The 15,935-nt window shown below is 37.8% G+C and overlaps 1 protein-coding gene across 1 annotated transcript in view; it reads right to left on the bottom strand.

Moving 5' to 3' along the window:
• PIGX (phosphatidylinositol glycan anchor biosynthesis class X) overlaps positions 1-15,935 on the bottom strand; it is a 34,651-nt gene that overhangs the window by 6,505 nt on the left and 12,211 nt on the right. The window contains exon 5 of the mRNA XM_076000135.1: positions 11,379-11,520. Coding sequence (XP_075856250.1) covers positions 11,379-11,520 — 142 coding nt within the window. The remainder of the gene's footprint in view (positions 1-11,378; positions 11,521-15,935) is intronic.

Here is a 15,935-nt window from a genome sequence, read left to right as displayed (position 1 = left end):
AACAGTTAAACTTATATTGAGTTAAAATGATTGGTATCATTTTGATAATTTCCTGTTCTTCAGAGAAGCAAGTGAGATGACAGTGAGTAAGATAGAGCACTGTGGTCAGGAAGTCAAAGCAAATGTCAGCACTCTATACAGTGAGTATAAAAAGTTAATGGAAAAAACAGTTAATGAGTTTTAAAAAAATAGTATTATAAAAACCATTTTAAAATAAGTACAGTATTTTACACCAAAAGTGAAAATACATATGGCAGAAATTAGTTCTGAGTTATAATGTGTGTATTTATTATACATATGTATCCATATATACATACATATTTATGTACACACATATATGTGTATATACATAAAGGCAGTATATAATCTATGTGTGCATGTATGGACATGCATATACACACACATACAACTGTCCTTTAGATTCTCTATGTGAAGCCCTGATATACCTTAGAGAAACAACCAGCATTAACTCCTTCCCATCACATCGAGCATCCTAATTTTCCTATCTGACAGTGACACCAAGTGCTACATTTTTTTTCACATGTTGTTCCTTTTCATTTAATCACCGGAGTAACAGACCTCACTGGCAAAAGTCAAGGAATTCTATAATCTCATGAGTCATAAGGACCTCAGCAGTAATTAAATTAAACCACTAACAAAGGTATTTTTCAGGTATCTAGTCACTGCTTGACTACTTTCAATAACTGTAGAGAGCTCATTACTTTGAGTCATCTCAATTTATCTACTTTTTTTTTTTTTTGAGACAGAGTCTCACTTTGTTGCTCAGGCTAGGGTGAGTGCTGTGGTGTCAGCCTCGCTCACAGAAACCTCAAACTCGTGGGCTCAGGCAATCCTGCTGCCTCAGCCTCCCAAGTAGCTGGGACTACAGACATGCGCCACCATGCCTGGCTAATTTTTTCTATATATATGTTAGTTGGCCAATTAATTTCTTTCTATTTATAGTAGAGATGGGGTCTCACTTTTGCTCAGGCTGGTTTCAAACTCCTGACCTCGAGCAATCTGCCCGCCTCGGCCTCCCAGAAGTGCTAGGATTACAGGCGTGAGCCACCACGCCTGGCCACAATCTATCTACTTTTAAAAGTTATTTATTTTTCATGAGTAGAAACTTTATGTGCTGGCCTATAACACTCACCACTTCTTGCTTACAATGTCTGCAACAAGTCTGTTGTTTATTCCATTAAAGGTCCTTCAACCATCAAAAGGCAACTATATTACCATCACTAAGTCTTCTCCTAACCAGGGAAATATTCATAGTTCTCTTGGTTTCTTATGACATGGTTTCCAAATCATTCATCATATTAGTTTCCTTTTAAAATACTCATATAGGCTGGGCACGGTGGCTCACGCCTGTAATCCTAGCACTCTGGGAAGCTGAGGTGGGAGGATTGCTCAAGGTCAGGAGTTCGAAACCAGCCTGAGCGAGACCCCGTCTCTATTAAAAATAGAAAGAAACTAATTGACCAACTAAAAACATATATACAAAAAATTAGCCGGCATGGTGGCGCATGCCTGTAGTCCCAGCTACTTGGGAGGTTGAGGCAGAAGGATTGCTTGAGCCCAGGAGATTGAGGTTGCTGTGAGCTAGGCTAACGCCTCGGCACTCACTCTAGCTGGGCAACAAAGTGAAACTCTGTCTCAAAAAAAATAAAAATAAATAAAATACTCATATAGTAGCAATACTACCTTCTTTAGGCAAAACTACAGTAGCTTTTTGGTAGCCTTATCTCAGTATGCTATCTATCTATATTTTTTAAATGAATAGACTAATTTTTAGGGCAGTTTTAGGTGTATAGAAAAACTGAGCAGTATGTTCACAGTTCTCATATACCTCCTCACCACTCCCCACATACATAGTTCCTCCTATTATTAACATCTTGTATTATTGTGATACATCTATTACTATTAATGAATCAATATTGACACATTATTAAAGTCTGTAGTTTACAATAGGGTTCACTTTTTATGTTGCTTATTCTATGGATTTTGACAAAGGTAAAATGACATGTATCCAACATTACAGTAACATACAGAATAGTTTAACCTAAAAACCCGGTGTTCCACCTATTCATTCCTATACTTTTCATTTGAACTTTTTGCAGAAAACTTTAAGTAACACTCATCCTATTTTTAAGTGATTGACTTTTTTATTAATTAAATTCAGGGCTTTGAATTTACCTCTATTAAATTTTAACTCTCTAGCTATAGTACATTTTTACAGGTTGTTGAGATTTTATTAAAATCCCAATCTGCCAACCAACAGCTATGTAACACTTATAAATTTGATAATCATGTCTTCTGTATTTTTATTTAAGCTCAAAATCCATTTATTTAAGGATAAAAACGTTAACCAGCAGGGTCAAGAGCAGAGTCCTAAGGAAGACTACTAGTGACCTTATGCTAGAAATATATCAATGAATTCACTTTGGGTATAATTAGATAAAAAACAAAATAATGTGTAGCCAATGTTTTCTTTTTTTTCTCCTTTTTTCTTTTATAGACAGGATCTTGCTATGTTGTCCAGGCTGGCCTCAAACTCCTGGGCTCAAGAGATACTCCTGCCTCAGCATCCCAAGTAGCTGGGACTACAGGCATGTGCCACTGAACTTGGCTAGTCCCAATTTTTCTCTCTCATAAACAGGTATGTGTGTGTGTATATATACATATATGACCTGGTACTAATAAAGGTACCTTTCTCTGAGCACCTACTATGTGCCAGGTATTTCACCAAGTGGTTTATAAACATTAACTCCTTTAACTTTTGTAAGAACCCTATCAGGTAGAACCAATATAGCCCCATTATATAACTGAGCAAACAAAGTAACAGAATAGTTAAACAATACAGCTAATAAGTGGAGGCGCCAAGATTCAAAGGCAGGTCAAACTGATTCCACTATTCAATTAGGTTAAATAATATAAAATAGACAATATTTGACCAGTTGAAAATTAAATATAAGTGAAACTAGCATAAAGTATATTCTTGATTGTGCTATTTAGAACTGATGATGAATTGTGATCTTCAATTTCTCTAATTATTGGGGGGTTTTTCGAGATGGGGTCTTGCTCTATCACCCAGACTGGAGTACAGTGGCACAATCATAACTCGCTGCAGCCTCAAACTCCTGGGCTCACGCATTCTCCCACCTCAGCTTCCCAAGTAGCTGGGACTACAGGTACATGCCACCAAACTTGGCTAATTTTTCTTATTTTTTGTAGAAATGAGATCTTACTGTGTCGCTCAGGTTGGTCTTGAACTCTTGGGCTCAAACAATCATCCAGCTCCGGCCTCCCAAAGTACTGGGATTACAAGTGGGAGCCACTGTACCTGGCCTTTTTTTTTTTTTTTTGGCCATAGAAATAAAAATATGGTAAAATTGAGAATACTGTTTTATATGAATTTAAACTGTGATATAATAAGGCAGGTAGAAACAGCAATTTGGCCTTCAGAGAGGGTTCTGATGACAAAAGAGTTATTTGGTGATGGTTCAAAAAATTTCACTTTGGGTACTGAATAAAAAATGAGCTTAGGCCGGGCGCTGTGGCTCACGCCTGTAATCCTAGCTCTTGGGAGGCCGAGGCGGGCGGATTGCTCAAGGTCAGGAGTTCAAAACCAGCCTGAGCAAGAGCGAGACCCCGTCTCTACTATAAATAGAAAGAAATTAATTGGCCAACTGATATATATATAAAAAAAAAATTAGCCGGGCATGGTGGCGCATGCCTGTAGTCCCAGCTACCCGGGAGGCTGAGGCAGAAGGATCACTGGAGCCCAGGAGTTTGAGGTTGCTGTGAGCTAGGCTGACGCCATGGCACTCACTCTAGCCTGGACAACAAAGCGAGACTCTGTCTCCAAAAAAAAAAAAAAAAAAAAAATGAGCTTAATAATCGGTTTCATTTAGAAATGGTGAAAATGGTGCTGGAATGAAACAGAATGATGGCTATCCAACTTTGTGAAGGTACTAAAAACTAACTAAATTGTACGCTTCAATAGGGTGATTTTTTTTTTTGAGAAAGAGTCTCACTCTATTGTTCAGAATGGAGTACAGTGGCACGATCATAGCTCACTGTGACCTCCAAAACTCCCGGGCTCATGTAATTCTTTTGCCTCTGCCTCAGTAGCTAGGACTACAGATACTCACCACCACACTCAGCTAATTTTTAAATCTTTTGTAGAGACAGGATCTCACTATATTGCCCAGGCTGTCTCAAACTCCTGGCCTCAAGCAACCCTACTGCCTCAGCCTCCCAAAGTGCTGGGATTGTATACAGGCATGAGGCACTGTTCTCACGCAGGGTGAATTTTATATGTAAACTATATATCAATTTTTAAATAAGAAAATTATTTTTATAAAATAAACATCAATGGAGACCCAAATTTATTTTAAAACAAGATCAATTAAGACCCAGCAGAAGCTAACCCACAAAAAGTTTCAGGTCTTTTAGCAGACTTAGGAGTTTCAGCAATGAGTTTCTTAAGACCTAGTTATGAAAAGGAAGAGAAAAATTTTTCAAGTGGGTACTACATCAATTGACAGACGATCAAAAAAGCTGAAGGTGTGCATATCACTTTAAATTTAAAACAACAGAAATACATTTTTTTTTTTTTTTGAGACAGAGTCTTGCTTTGTTGCCCAGGCTAGAGTGAGTGCCGTGGCATCAGCCTAGCTCACAGCAACGTCAAACTCTTGGGCTCAAGCAATCCTGCTGCCTCAGCCTCCTGAGTAGCTGGGACTACAGGCATGTGCCACCATGCCCGGCTAGTTTTTTCTATATATATTAGTTAGCCAATTAATTTCTTTCTATTTATAGTAGAGACGGGGTCTCCCTGTTGCTTAGGCCGGTTTCGAACTCCTAACCTCGAGCAATCCACCTGCCTCGGCCTCCCAGAGTGCTAGGATTACAGGCGTGAGCCACCGCGCCTGGCCCAGAAATGAATTTTTGAAGAGGATCATAACCTGACAATCAAAGTGATCTGGACAATAGCTAGATATTGGTTAATCTCCTAAACATGTACAAAACCATCAATTCAACCACAGAAAGTCCAGTGACTATACATGCTGATCTGTAAAAATTAATTCATTATACCATAGCTAAAACAATAGTTTATTATTAAGAAATTGAAATTATGCATCAAAAATTAATCTCAAAGCAACCTGCATTGGTTAACAGACATGGATCCCATATTTTTCCATGACAACATTCAACTACACATCACAAACAACCACAGCAAAGCTAAATGAATTAAGCTTTGAAATTGTGCCACATCTACATTTACCAGATCTTTCTCCCATGGACTAAAGCTCTTTCGAAAAACCAAAATATCTCCCAATTAAGACATAGTGATTGGTGCCTTTGAAGAATTTATACATTCTAAAAATGTAAAACTTCATAAAAATGAAATGTATATTATAAAACTTATCTCACACTAGGATGTTACTTCTAACGATAGATCCTTTTTAATGATCAGTCTGGCTAAAGATTTATCAATTTTATTCATCTCAAAGAAACAGCTTTTGGTTTCACTGGTTTTCCCTATGGTGTTTCTGTTTTCTATTCCATTGATTTCTGCTATAATCCTATTTCCATTCTACTTACTTTGGTTTTATATGCTCTTTATCTAGTTCTTAAGGAGGCTTAACTGAGGTCATTGATATGAGACCTTTCTTCTTTCTACTAGAGATATTTACTGCTATAAATTTCCTCCTAAGCATAGTTTTAGCAACATCCCAATAATATATTGTTTTCATTTTCATTCAATTCAAAATACTTTCTTATTTTCCTTTTGATTCCTTCTTTGACCCATAAACTACTGAGAAGTATGTTATTTAGTTCCCAAATATTTGAGGCTTTTCCAGAGATCTTTCTGTTATTGATTTCTAATTTAATTCTATTGTGGTCAAAGAATATACTTAGTAAAACTTGAATTCCTCTAAATTTACTGAGATTTGTTCTAAGGCCTAGAATATGATCGGTCTTTTCTTTTCTTTTTTTTTTTGAGACACAGTCTCACTCTGTTGTTCAGGCTAGAGTGCTGTGGCATCAGTCTAGCTCACAGCAACAAGCAATCCTTCTGCCTCAGCCTCCCGAGTAGCTGGGACTACAGGCATGTGCCACCATGCCCGGCTAATTTTTTCTATATATTTTTAGTTGCCCAGTTAGTTTCTTTCTATTTTTTTGGTACAGATGGGGTCTTGCTCTTGCTCAGGGTGGTCTCAAACTCCTGAGCTTAAATGATTCACCCACCTCGGCCTACCAGAGTGCTAGGATTAAGGCGTGAGCCACCGTGCATGACTCTAACTTGTATTTTTAAATTTAAAGTACACTTTTTATAAGAACATAGAATTTGGTCATGCTTTCTTATCCAATCTGATTTCTGTTTTTTTGTTTGTTTGTTTGTTTTTTGAGACAGAGTCTCACTTTTGTTGTCCTGGCTAGAGTGAGTGCCGTGGCGTCAGCCTAGCTCACAGCAACCTCAAACTCCTGGGCTCAAGCGATCCTCCTGCCTCAGCCTCCCGAGTAGCTGGGACTACAGGCATGCACCACCATGCTCGGCTAATTTTTTGTATATATATTTTTAGTTGGTCAATTAATTTCTTTCTATTTTTAGTAGAGACGGGGTCTCGCTCAGGATGGTTTCAAACTCCCAACCTCGAGCAATCCGCCCGCCTCGGCCTCCTAGAGTGCTAGGATTACAGGCGTGAGCCACCGCACCCGGTCTGATTTCTGTTTTTTAATGGCCTATTTAGACATTTCCACTTAATGCAATTACTGATATAGTTAAATTTATATCATCTTATCTGTTTTTTTTTTATTTATAACATCTGTAATTTGTTCCCTTTACCTTCTTTTTCTGCCTTCCATTGGATTAACTATTTTTTATAATTCCATTTTTATCTACTCTGCTGGTATATTAGCTATAACTTTTTATTATTTTTGTGGTTGTTTTAGGGTTTACATCTTTCACATATCATAGTCTACCTTCTAGTGCTGTATCTTCAATATATCAATATCTATATCTTCAATATCTTTGATATGCCATTAATCTCATCCAACATATTTTTTTTTTTATTTTTTTTTTGAGACAGAGTCTCGCTTTGTTGTCCAGGCTAGAGTGAGTGCCGTGGCGTCAGCCTAGCTCACAGCAACCTCAAACTCCTGGGCTTGAGTGATCCTTCTGCCTCAGCCTCCCGAGTAGCTGGGACTACAGGCATGCGCCACCATGCCTGGCTAATTTTTTATATGTATATCAGTTGGCCAATTAATTTCTTTCTATTTATAGTAGAGACGGGGTCTCGCTCTTGCTCAGGCTGGTTTTGAACTCCTGACCTTGAGCAATCCGCCCGCCTCAGCCTCCCAAGAGCTAGGATTACAGGCGTGAGCCACAGCGCCTGGCCTCATCCAACATATTTTTCATCTCACACACAGTAGTTTTAATCTTTAGAAGTTCGATGCTGACCTTTTTAATATCTTCCATGTCTCTACTTAACTTTTGAACATATGGCATACAATTATAATAACTGTCTTAATAGCCTGTTAGTTGTAACATCTGGGTCAATTCTGGGTTGATTTTAATTGATTGATTCATCTCCTCATTAGAGGTCATTTTCCTCTACATCCTTGCATACTTGCTAATTTTTTATTAGAGCCAAGACATTGTGAAGTTGCTGGATGTTTCTGTATTCCTATAAATATTCTTGAGCTTTATTTAGGATAAAGATAAGTCACCTGGAAACAGTCTGATTTTTTGAAGGTCTTACTTATAAGATTTGTTATGCAGGACTGAAGTAAGGTTCAGTTCAGGGCAAAGTATTCCCCACTACTGAGTAAAAGTTCTTCTGTTTACTCTAGCCACTTCACAATAAATTTTAAGGATTTTCTCAGCCTGGTTGGTGGGAAGAGGTACTACTCCTGGGCCTGTGTGAGTGCCAGAGAGTGTTACCTCTAATTTTGTCAGCTGGATCCTTCCCTGGCATCAGGTGGTTTCCTAAAATACATACACTGATCAATACTTAGCTACATACTTGAGGGGGACCTTCTGTGGATCTCTGGAGTTTTCTCCTCTATGAAGAAGTTCTCTCCTCTCTGCTATACTGTCTTGTGAATTCTCATGACCCTGGGCTCCCCATAATCTCAACTTTTTCTGCTTAACTCAAGTCTACCAGGCTCTGCTTGGGTTCCTCCTTCCTGCACTACAGCCTGAAAAATCTCTAGAGGAAATAAACTGGGACAATCTTTGAGCTCACCTTGCTTATTTCACTTCTCTCAATATCACTGCCCTTCACTGCCTATTTTATTTCACTTATTTTGTATATTTCTTGCTTGTTTCAAGCAGGAGACTAAATCTGTTACCTGTTCTCCAACTTGTCCAGAAACCAAAGTATTATCACTACATATTTTGATTGAATTAAACTTAAGGTTTCAAAAACATAATGTTTCAATTTTGATCTACAAAACAGCAATCTCCTATGTTTCAATCTATTATTACATGGTTTTTAAAGAATGTGAGAGACTTTTGATTTAAAAATCTAATAACTCTACCTAAAAAATGAAATGATGTTTATTCGGTGTGCCTTATCCTTGGTGATACTATTTAAGGCTTGTATTAATTTTCAAATTATTCACAAACCATTGCAAACTCCTTACAAAGCATTTTGTTGCCACACTACCCACTTGATTTGGACCCACAGTTCCATTTGCTGCAGCCAAAGATTTTATCTCCTGGAACAGAATTAAGATCTTTAATCCAGGTATATAAGCATCAATCAATCTCTACATATAAATTTCCTCCTACCCGGTTAAATTCGTCATATAATACACTTCTCATGACACAGTTTCTCTTTTTTTTTTCCCAAATGGAGTAATCTTTGTAAAACAAAATTTCTTTGCACAAGGAATGGGGCCACAGTCTCAACAGAGCTAGGCAGGAGGAAACAGCATCTAATATATCAAGAAATCAACTCGTGGCTGGGCGTGGTGGCTCACGCTTGTAATCCTAGCACTCTGGGAGGCCGAGGCGGGCGGATTGCTCAAGGTCAGGAGTTCAAAACCAGCCTGAGCAAGACCCTGTCTCTACTATAAAAATAGAAAGAAATTAATTGGCCAACTAATATATATATATAAAATTAGCCGGGCATGGTGGCGCATGCCTGTAGTCCCAGCTACTCGGGAGGCTGAGGCAGGAGGATCGCTTGAGCCCAGGAGTTGGAGGTTGCTGTGAGCTAGGCTGACACCACGGCACTCACTCTAGCCTGGGCAACAAGCGAGACTCTGTCTCAAAAAAAAAAAACAAAAAAAAAAAAACAAAAAAAAGAAATCAACTCGTGACTATCTTTATGTCATAAATGTGACACCTATTTTTGTAGAAATTTCTATCATCGTTTTTAATTCTAATTTTTATTTTTTTCTTCTTTATCTACAAGTTCCTTGGTGACATAGAAATTTCTAAAATAAGGAAATAAATACACTCGTAAGACTTATATTAATGATTAGGTTAGAAGATTAGGAAGCAGAAAATCAGTACCATAGCATGATGGTGGATGAAGCAAAAAAAGAAAAAGAAAAAAGAAAGAAAGAAAGAAAATCAGTATCAGTATATAAACTTGTCAATTAATCTATAATGGCAAACTTTACCTACCACCTGCTCTTGTAAAAGTCAACCCGCAAATATTCAAATATCATTCCAACCAAAGGTGTGATTTTTTGGGGGGGCGTACCTCTACCAAAAAAATTCTGTTTTCTTAGAACATGGTAGGGGATTTTATTAAGTAGATTTAAATATGATTCCAACCTTAGTCATTACAAGCCAAAAAATTATTGAAATTTGACACCTATTATTTTAAATTTGAAAAGTCTCAGAATTCATAATTCAGGTCAGGGACAGTGGCTCATGCCTGTAATCCTAGCACTCTGGGAGGCCATGGTGGGAGGATTGCTTGAGGTCAGGAGTTCGAGACCAGCCTGAGCAAAAGCGAGACCCCGTCTCTACCAAAAATAGAAAAATTAGCTGGGCATGGTGGTGCGTGCCTGTTGTCCCAGCTACTCGGGAGGCTGAGGCAGGAGAATACCTTGAGCCCAGGAGTTCGAGGTTGCCAGGGGCTATGATGACACCACTGCACTCTAGCCTAGGCAACAGAGTGAGACCCTGTCTCCAAAAAAAAAAGAATTCATAATTCAGTGAAGAAAAGAAACAAATGAGGTCCTTGCATAACTGTATGTGTTTCTAAACTGCCATATATACACAAAAAACTGAAAACACAAAAAGAAATTTGGTGACTATGGGTTGAGATAGGTGGAAGCTTATCACTATATACCTTTTTTATATTTCCTGAATTTTGAATCATGAAAATTATCTATTTAAAAATTAAAATAAATGAAACAAGAAACTGACTTAAACCACAATTAGAAATAAGCTACATAACAAATAACTATACTGTATCTATTTTACATTTTAAAAAATTCACATGTAGATTAATATTATGAACTAAGACAGTATCTTCCAAATTTTCTTTCTCTCTCTCTCTCTTTTTTTTTTAACCCAGGAGCGTAGATTCAAGGTGCCCTGAATATATAGTCCTCCAAAATGTCTTAATGAAATCATTTGGGTTGTTAAAAACAGATTTGGGAGCACAACCTAGACCTATAAAATCAAGTTTTCCCAGGAAGACAATAATCTGTATGAAAAGTATCCCCAGGTGAACCTTACCAAAATTGGGGAAACTCTTAACTAAGGGGTAATGTAAGGTTCACATCTGGGAAGAGCAATAACTTTGGAACTAGACAACCCTGGATTCATTTCTTGGCTCTACTATTTTCCTATATGATCTTGGATCAGTTACTTAGCCTCATTCTGCCTTACCTGTAAAATGAAGATACTACCTCCAGTATTGTTATAAAGTTTAATTTATGTAAAGGGTGTGGGACACAATCTTTCTTTAATGCTTAAGTTTACCTCGTTTCCTCTGAAAAAATGAAGATATCTGGCACATAGATATCTAATAAATAGACATCACATACCAAAATTATGCAGATGTCTATCCAATTAACAAAGTTGCTGCTGAGGCACTATCTACTAACCATTACTGTTCTCAAGACTTATACACACACACATAATTGTCTTAGTCACTAAACTATGAACCATCCTGCCAAAAAGCATTTAACTAACTCAATTTACTTGGCTTATGCCTGACAAGTATCACTTACTTGCTAAAGAATATTACCATTCTACCTCTAAAAATGTCACTTTATACACTTTAACAAAATGGAAAAAAAAATACTACAGTGTTGTCTTAGCTACTGTTTTTCCTTAATCTAAATTATGGCATCCTAAATTATTTTCTCTCAAAAAAATCCCCTAATAACTGTACCTCTGTTATGTTTCTCTCTCGTAATGAAGCCAACTCATATGGATCCACAAAAAGTCCTGCTGGGATGTACTGTTTAATTAAGAGTCGGCAGGTCTGTAAGTCCTCAATGCTTTCTCCAAATTTCACTTTGATTAAAAGGTCTCTGTAAGACAAGTACATTCACAGTAAATCTCTTTACTCAATTCTTAAATGAGATAATATAACATTATATTCATATTAGTGGAAACACTATATTTCACATTCATTTTCCAAAAGTAGATTATAAAGTCCAATGAAATATTTATAGTATGTCAGAATCAGCCATTAGATCTTTCATAAGTCATATCATTAGCCACAGTATAGCATTAGTGTGAAAATAGACAAAGATCAGTGGGAAGGAAGGAAGTCCAAAAATAGTCACAAATGTATTTTCAATAAAGGTAGCAACATAATTTAATGGGGAAAGGTTAGTCTTTTCAATAAATGATACTGGAACAACTGGATATTTATATAGACAAAAATAAACATTGATCTCTACCTCATCCCATATAAAAAAATCAATTTAAATAGGTAATAAACCTAAATGTATCACTGTCCCAGCCTTCCATCTGGAGGCAGATCTGAAACAGTGCAGGGAATGAGATGCAAAGCATAGCACAACGTTTTTGCTTATACAAGGAAACAGAGATACAAGTTTAGGAAGATTAAAGGCTTGTAAGTCAAAGTAGTAAATTCCAGAGAGAAACCTGTAGAAAAAAAATTCCAAAAATCCAAATAGAAATCCCTGGAGTTTCTGCTGAATACTAAGATAAGCATGAGTAAGGTATAACTCCATAAGAGTGGGCAAAAAATGACAAGGAAACTGGAAATTGAAAAATTCCAAAATTTCACATAAGATAGGAAGACATTCAAGTTCCAACCAACCAGAAGACACAGACTGAAGCACTCAGCAGAGACCACAATATAGTATAGCCTTGGTAGATAAATTAGCCTTAAAGGCCACTTTAACATTATTTTTTATTTATTTATTTATTTTTAGAGATGTTGCCCAGGCTAGAGTATAGTGGCATGATCATGATCATAGCTTACTGTGGTGTCAAACTCCTGGGCTCCAGGGATCCTCCTGCCTTGGCTTCCTAGAGTGCTGGGACTATAGGCATGAGCCACCACACCTAGCAACTTTAGAACTATACAAGAAAAGGTTAATAGGATCAAGCTGATAAAAAAAGACTGACATTTTTTAAAGAAAGATCACAAAATCTACCCTCAACAATGTTCATATTCAAAACACTCACAATGTTCAGCATCCAATCAAATGTTACTAAACATGAAAAGCAGGGAAATGTGACCAATAAAGAAGAAAATATCAGTCAACAGAAACCGACCTAGAAATGACAGAAGTGACAAAAATAACAAAAGACATTGAAACAGTCATTATAAATAAGTCAAACATGTTCAAGTATTTCAAGAAAAACTTGAACATTATAACGGAAAAAGAAGATTTTCTAAAAAACATAACTGTAACTTCAGGAGATGAAAAATATTATTTCTAAAATAAAAAGTTACCTAGATGTGATTAGAAGCAATTAGATACTGAAGAAGAAAAGAACAGTGATTGGAGGCAGAGCAAGAGAAACAAACCCCAAGCAGGATAAATCTAGAATTTTATATTCAGAAGGAAAATCCTTCAAAAATAAAAGCAAAATAAAGACTAAGATGAACACAAAGAGAATTTATCACTGCAAGAAATAGTAAAAGTTCAGGGAGAAAGAAAATGCTACCAGATGGAAACATAAATCTATAACAAAGATAGAAACAGAAGAGCATCACAGGCCGGGCACGGTGGCTCACGCTTGTAATCCTAGCACTCTGGGAGGCCGAGGCGGGCGGATTGCTCAAGGTCAGGAGTTCAAAACCAGCTTGAGCGAGACCCCGTCTCTACTATAAAAATAGAAAGAAATTAATTGGCCAACATATATATATATATATATATATATATAATTAGCCGGGCATGGTGGCTCGTGCCTGTAGTCCCAGCAACTTGGGAGGCTGAAGCAGTAGGATTGCTTAAGCCCAGGAGTTTGAGGTTGCTGTGAGCTAGGCTGACTCCACGGCACTCACTCTAGCCTAGGCAAGAAAGCGAGACTCTGTCGCAAAAAAAAAAAAAAAAAAAAGAGCATCACAGGGCAAGGTGTGGTGGCTCATGTCTGTGATCCTAGCACTCTGGGAGGTGGAGACGGGAGGATCACTTGAGATCTGGCATTCGAGATCAGTCTCAGCAAGAGCAAGATCCCTGTCTCTACTAAAAATGGAAAGAAATTAACTGGACAACTAAAAATAAAAAAAATCAGCCAGGCATGGTGGCACATGCATGTAGTCCCAGCTACTCGAGAGGCTGAGGCAGAAGGATTGCTTGAGCCTAGGAGTTTGAGGTTGCTGTGAGCTAGGCTGATGCCATGGCACTCTAGCCCAGGCAGCAGAGCGAGATGCTGTCTCAAAAAACAAACAGAAGAACATCAGAAATGGCTGGGAACAGTGGCTCATGCCTATAATCCTACCGCGTTAGGAAGCCAAGGCAGGAGGACTACTGGCACCCAGCAGTTTGAAGTTGCAGTGAGCTATGATTGCACTACTGCACTCCAGCCTGGGCAACATAGACCCTGTTGTGGGAGGAAAAAAGGTAAAGATATGGGTGAATATGAAAGACCTTTTTCTCATGTTTTATTTCTGACATATGCTACAACATGAATAAACTTTGAGAACATTATGCTACGTGAAATAAGAAAGTCACAAATAGGCCGGGCGCGGTGGCTCACGCCTGTAATCCTAGCTCTCTGGGAGGCCGAGGCGGGCGGATTGCTCGAGGTCGGGAGTTCAAAACCAGCCTGAGCAAGAGCGAGACCCCGTCTCTACTATAAATAGAAAGAAACTAATTGGCCAACTAATATATATAGAAAAAAATTAGCCGGGCATGGTGGCGCATGCCTGTAGTCCCAGCTACTTGGGAGGCTGAGACAGAAGGATCGCTTGAGCCCAGGAGTCTGAGGTTGCTGTGAGCTAGGCTGACGCCACGGCACTCACTCTAGCCTGGGGAACAAAGTGAGACTCTGTCTCAAAAAAAAAAAAAAAAAAAAAAAAGAAAGTCACAAATAGCATGTGATTCCACTTACATGAGCTATCTAGAATAGTCAAATTCATAGAGACAGAAAGTAGAATGGTGATTGCCAGGGGCCAGCAGGGAAGGGAGAATGTATAGTTATTGTTTAATATGTATAGAGTTTCCAGTTTACAAAACAAATAGAGTTCTATGAATGTACAGTGTTGATGGCAAAAGAACAATGTGAATGTCCTTAATGTCATCAAAGTATAGATGGTGAATTTCATATTATGGGTATTTTATCACAATTAAAATAAATTTTAAAAATCTGATTGTTTAAAGCAAAACTAATAACAATATATTCTGGGGTTTATAACACAAGTAAAATGTAAAGTAAAATGTATGACAATAATAGCATAAAAGAGAAGAGAAGGAAATGCAACTATTCTGATAAAAGATTCATATAGTATTTGGGATGTAGAATAATATTATTTGAAGGTACACTATGACAGGTAACAATTGCACATTATAAATCCTAAAGCAACCAATTAAAAAAGAAAGATAACAGTTAATAAGCCAAAAATGAAATGCTCAAAAAATACTCAACGTACTTAAAATAAGGCAAGAAAAAAGAGAAAAGACTAGATGGAACAAATAGAAAAAACATAGCAAGATGGATAGATTTAAATCAAACCAATCATATCAATAGTTACATTAAAAATTAATGGTCTAAGGCCGGGCGCTGTGGCTCACGCCTGTAATCCTAGCTCTTGGGAGGCCGAGGCGGGCGGATTGCTCAAGGTCAGGAGTTCAAAACCAGCCTGAGCAAGAGTGAGACCCCGTCTCTACTATAAATAGAAAGAAATTAATTGGTCAACTGATATATATATAAAAAATTAGCCGGGCATGGTGGCGCATGCCTGTAGTCCCAGCTACCCGGGAGGCTGAGGCAGAAGGATCACTTGAGCCCAGGAGTTTGAGGTTGCTGTGAGCTAGGCTGACGCCACGGCACTCACTCTAGCCTGGGCAACAAAGCGAGACTCTGTCTCAAAAAAAAAAAAAAAAAATTAATGGTCTAATCGCCCCAATTGGAATGCAGAGAATGACACACTGGATAAAATTGCAACACCTAACAATATGCTGTCTATAAGAAACATACTGAATATGAAAACACAGATAAAAGTGAAAAGAATGGAAAAGATATGCAAATCTTAATAATAATAAATATGAGATGGCTATATTAATATTAGAAAAACTAGACTTCAGGGAGAAATACAAGGATAAAAAGACAAATCCAGGCTGGGTGTGGTGGCTCATGCCTGTTATTCCAGCACTTTGGGAGGATAAGGCGGGAGGATCACTTGAGACCAGGAGTTGGACACCAGCCTGAGCAATATAATGAAACTCTGTCTCTACAAAAAATAGAAAAATTAACCAGGCATAGTGGCATGTGCCTATAGTCCCAGCTATGCAGGAGGCTG

This window comes from Microcebus murinus, chromosome 1, assembly GCF_040939455.1.
Source record: "Microcebus murinus isolate Inina chromosome 1, M.murinus_Inina_mat1.0, whole genome shotgun sequence".
In the NCBI taxonomy this organism is placed as follows: domain Eukaryota; kingdom Metazoa; phylum Chordata; class Mammalia; order Primates; family Cheirogaleidae; genus Microcebus; species Microcebus murinus.
Note: the sequence above shows the minus strand (reverse complement) of the source record. Positions and strands in the feature narration are given on the sequence as shown.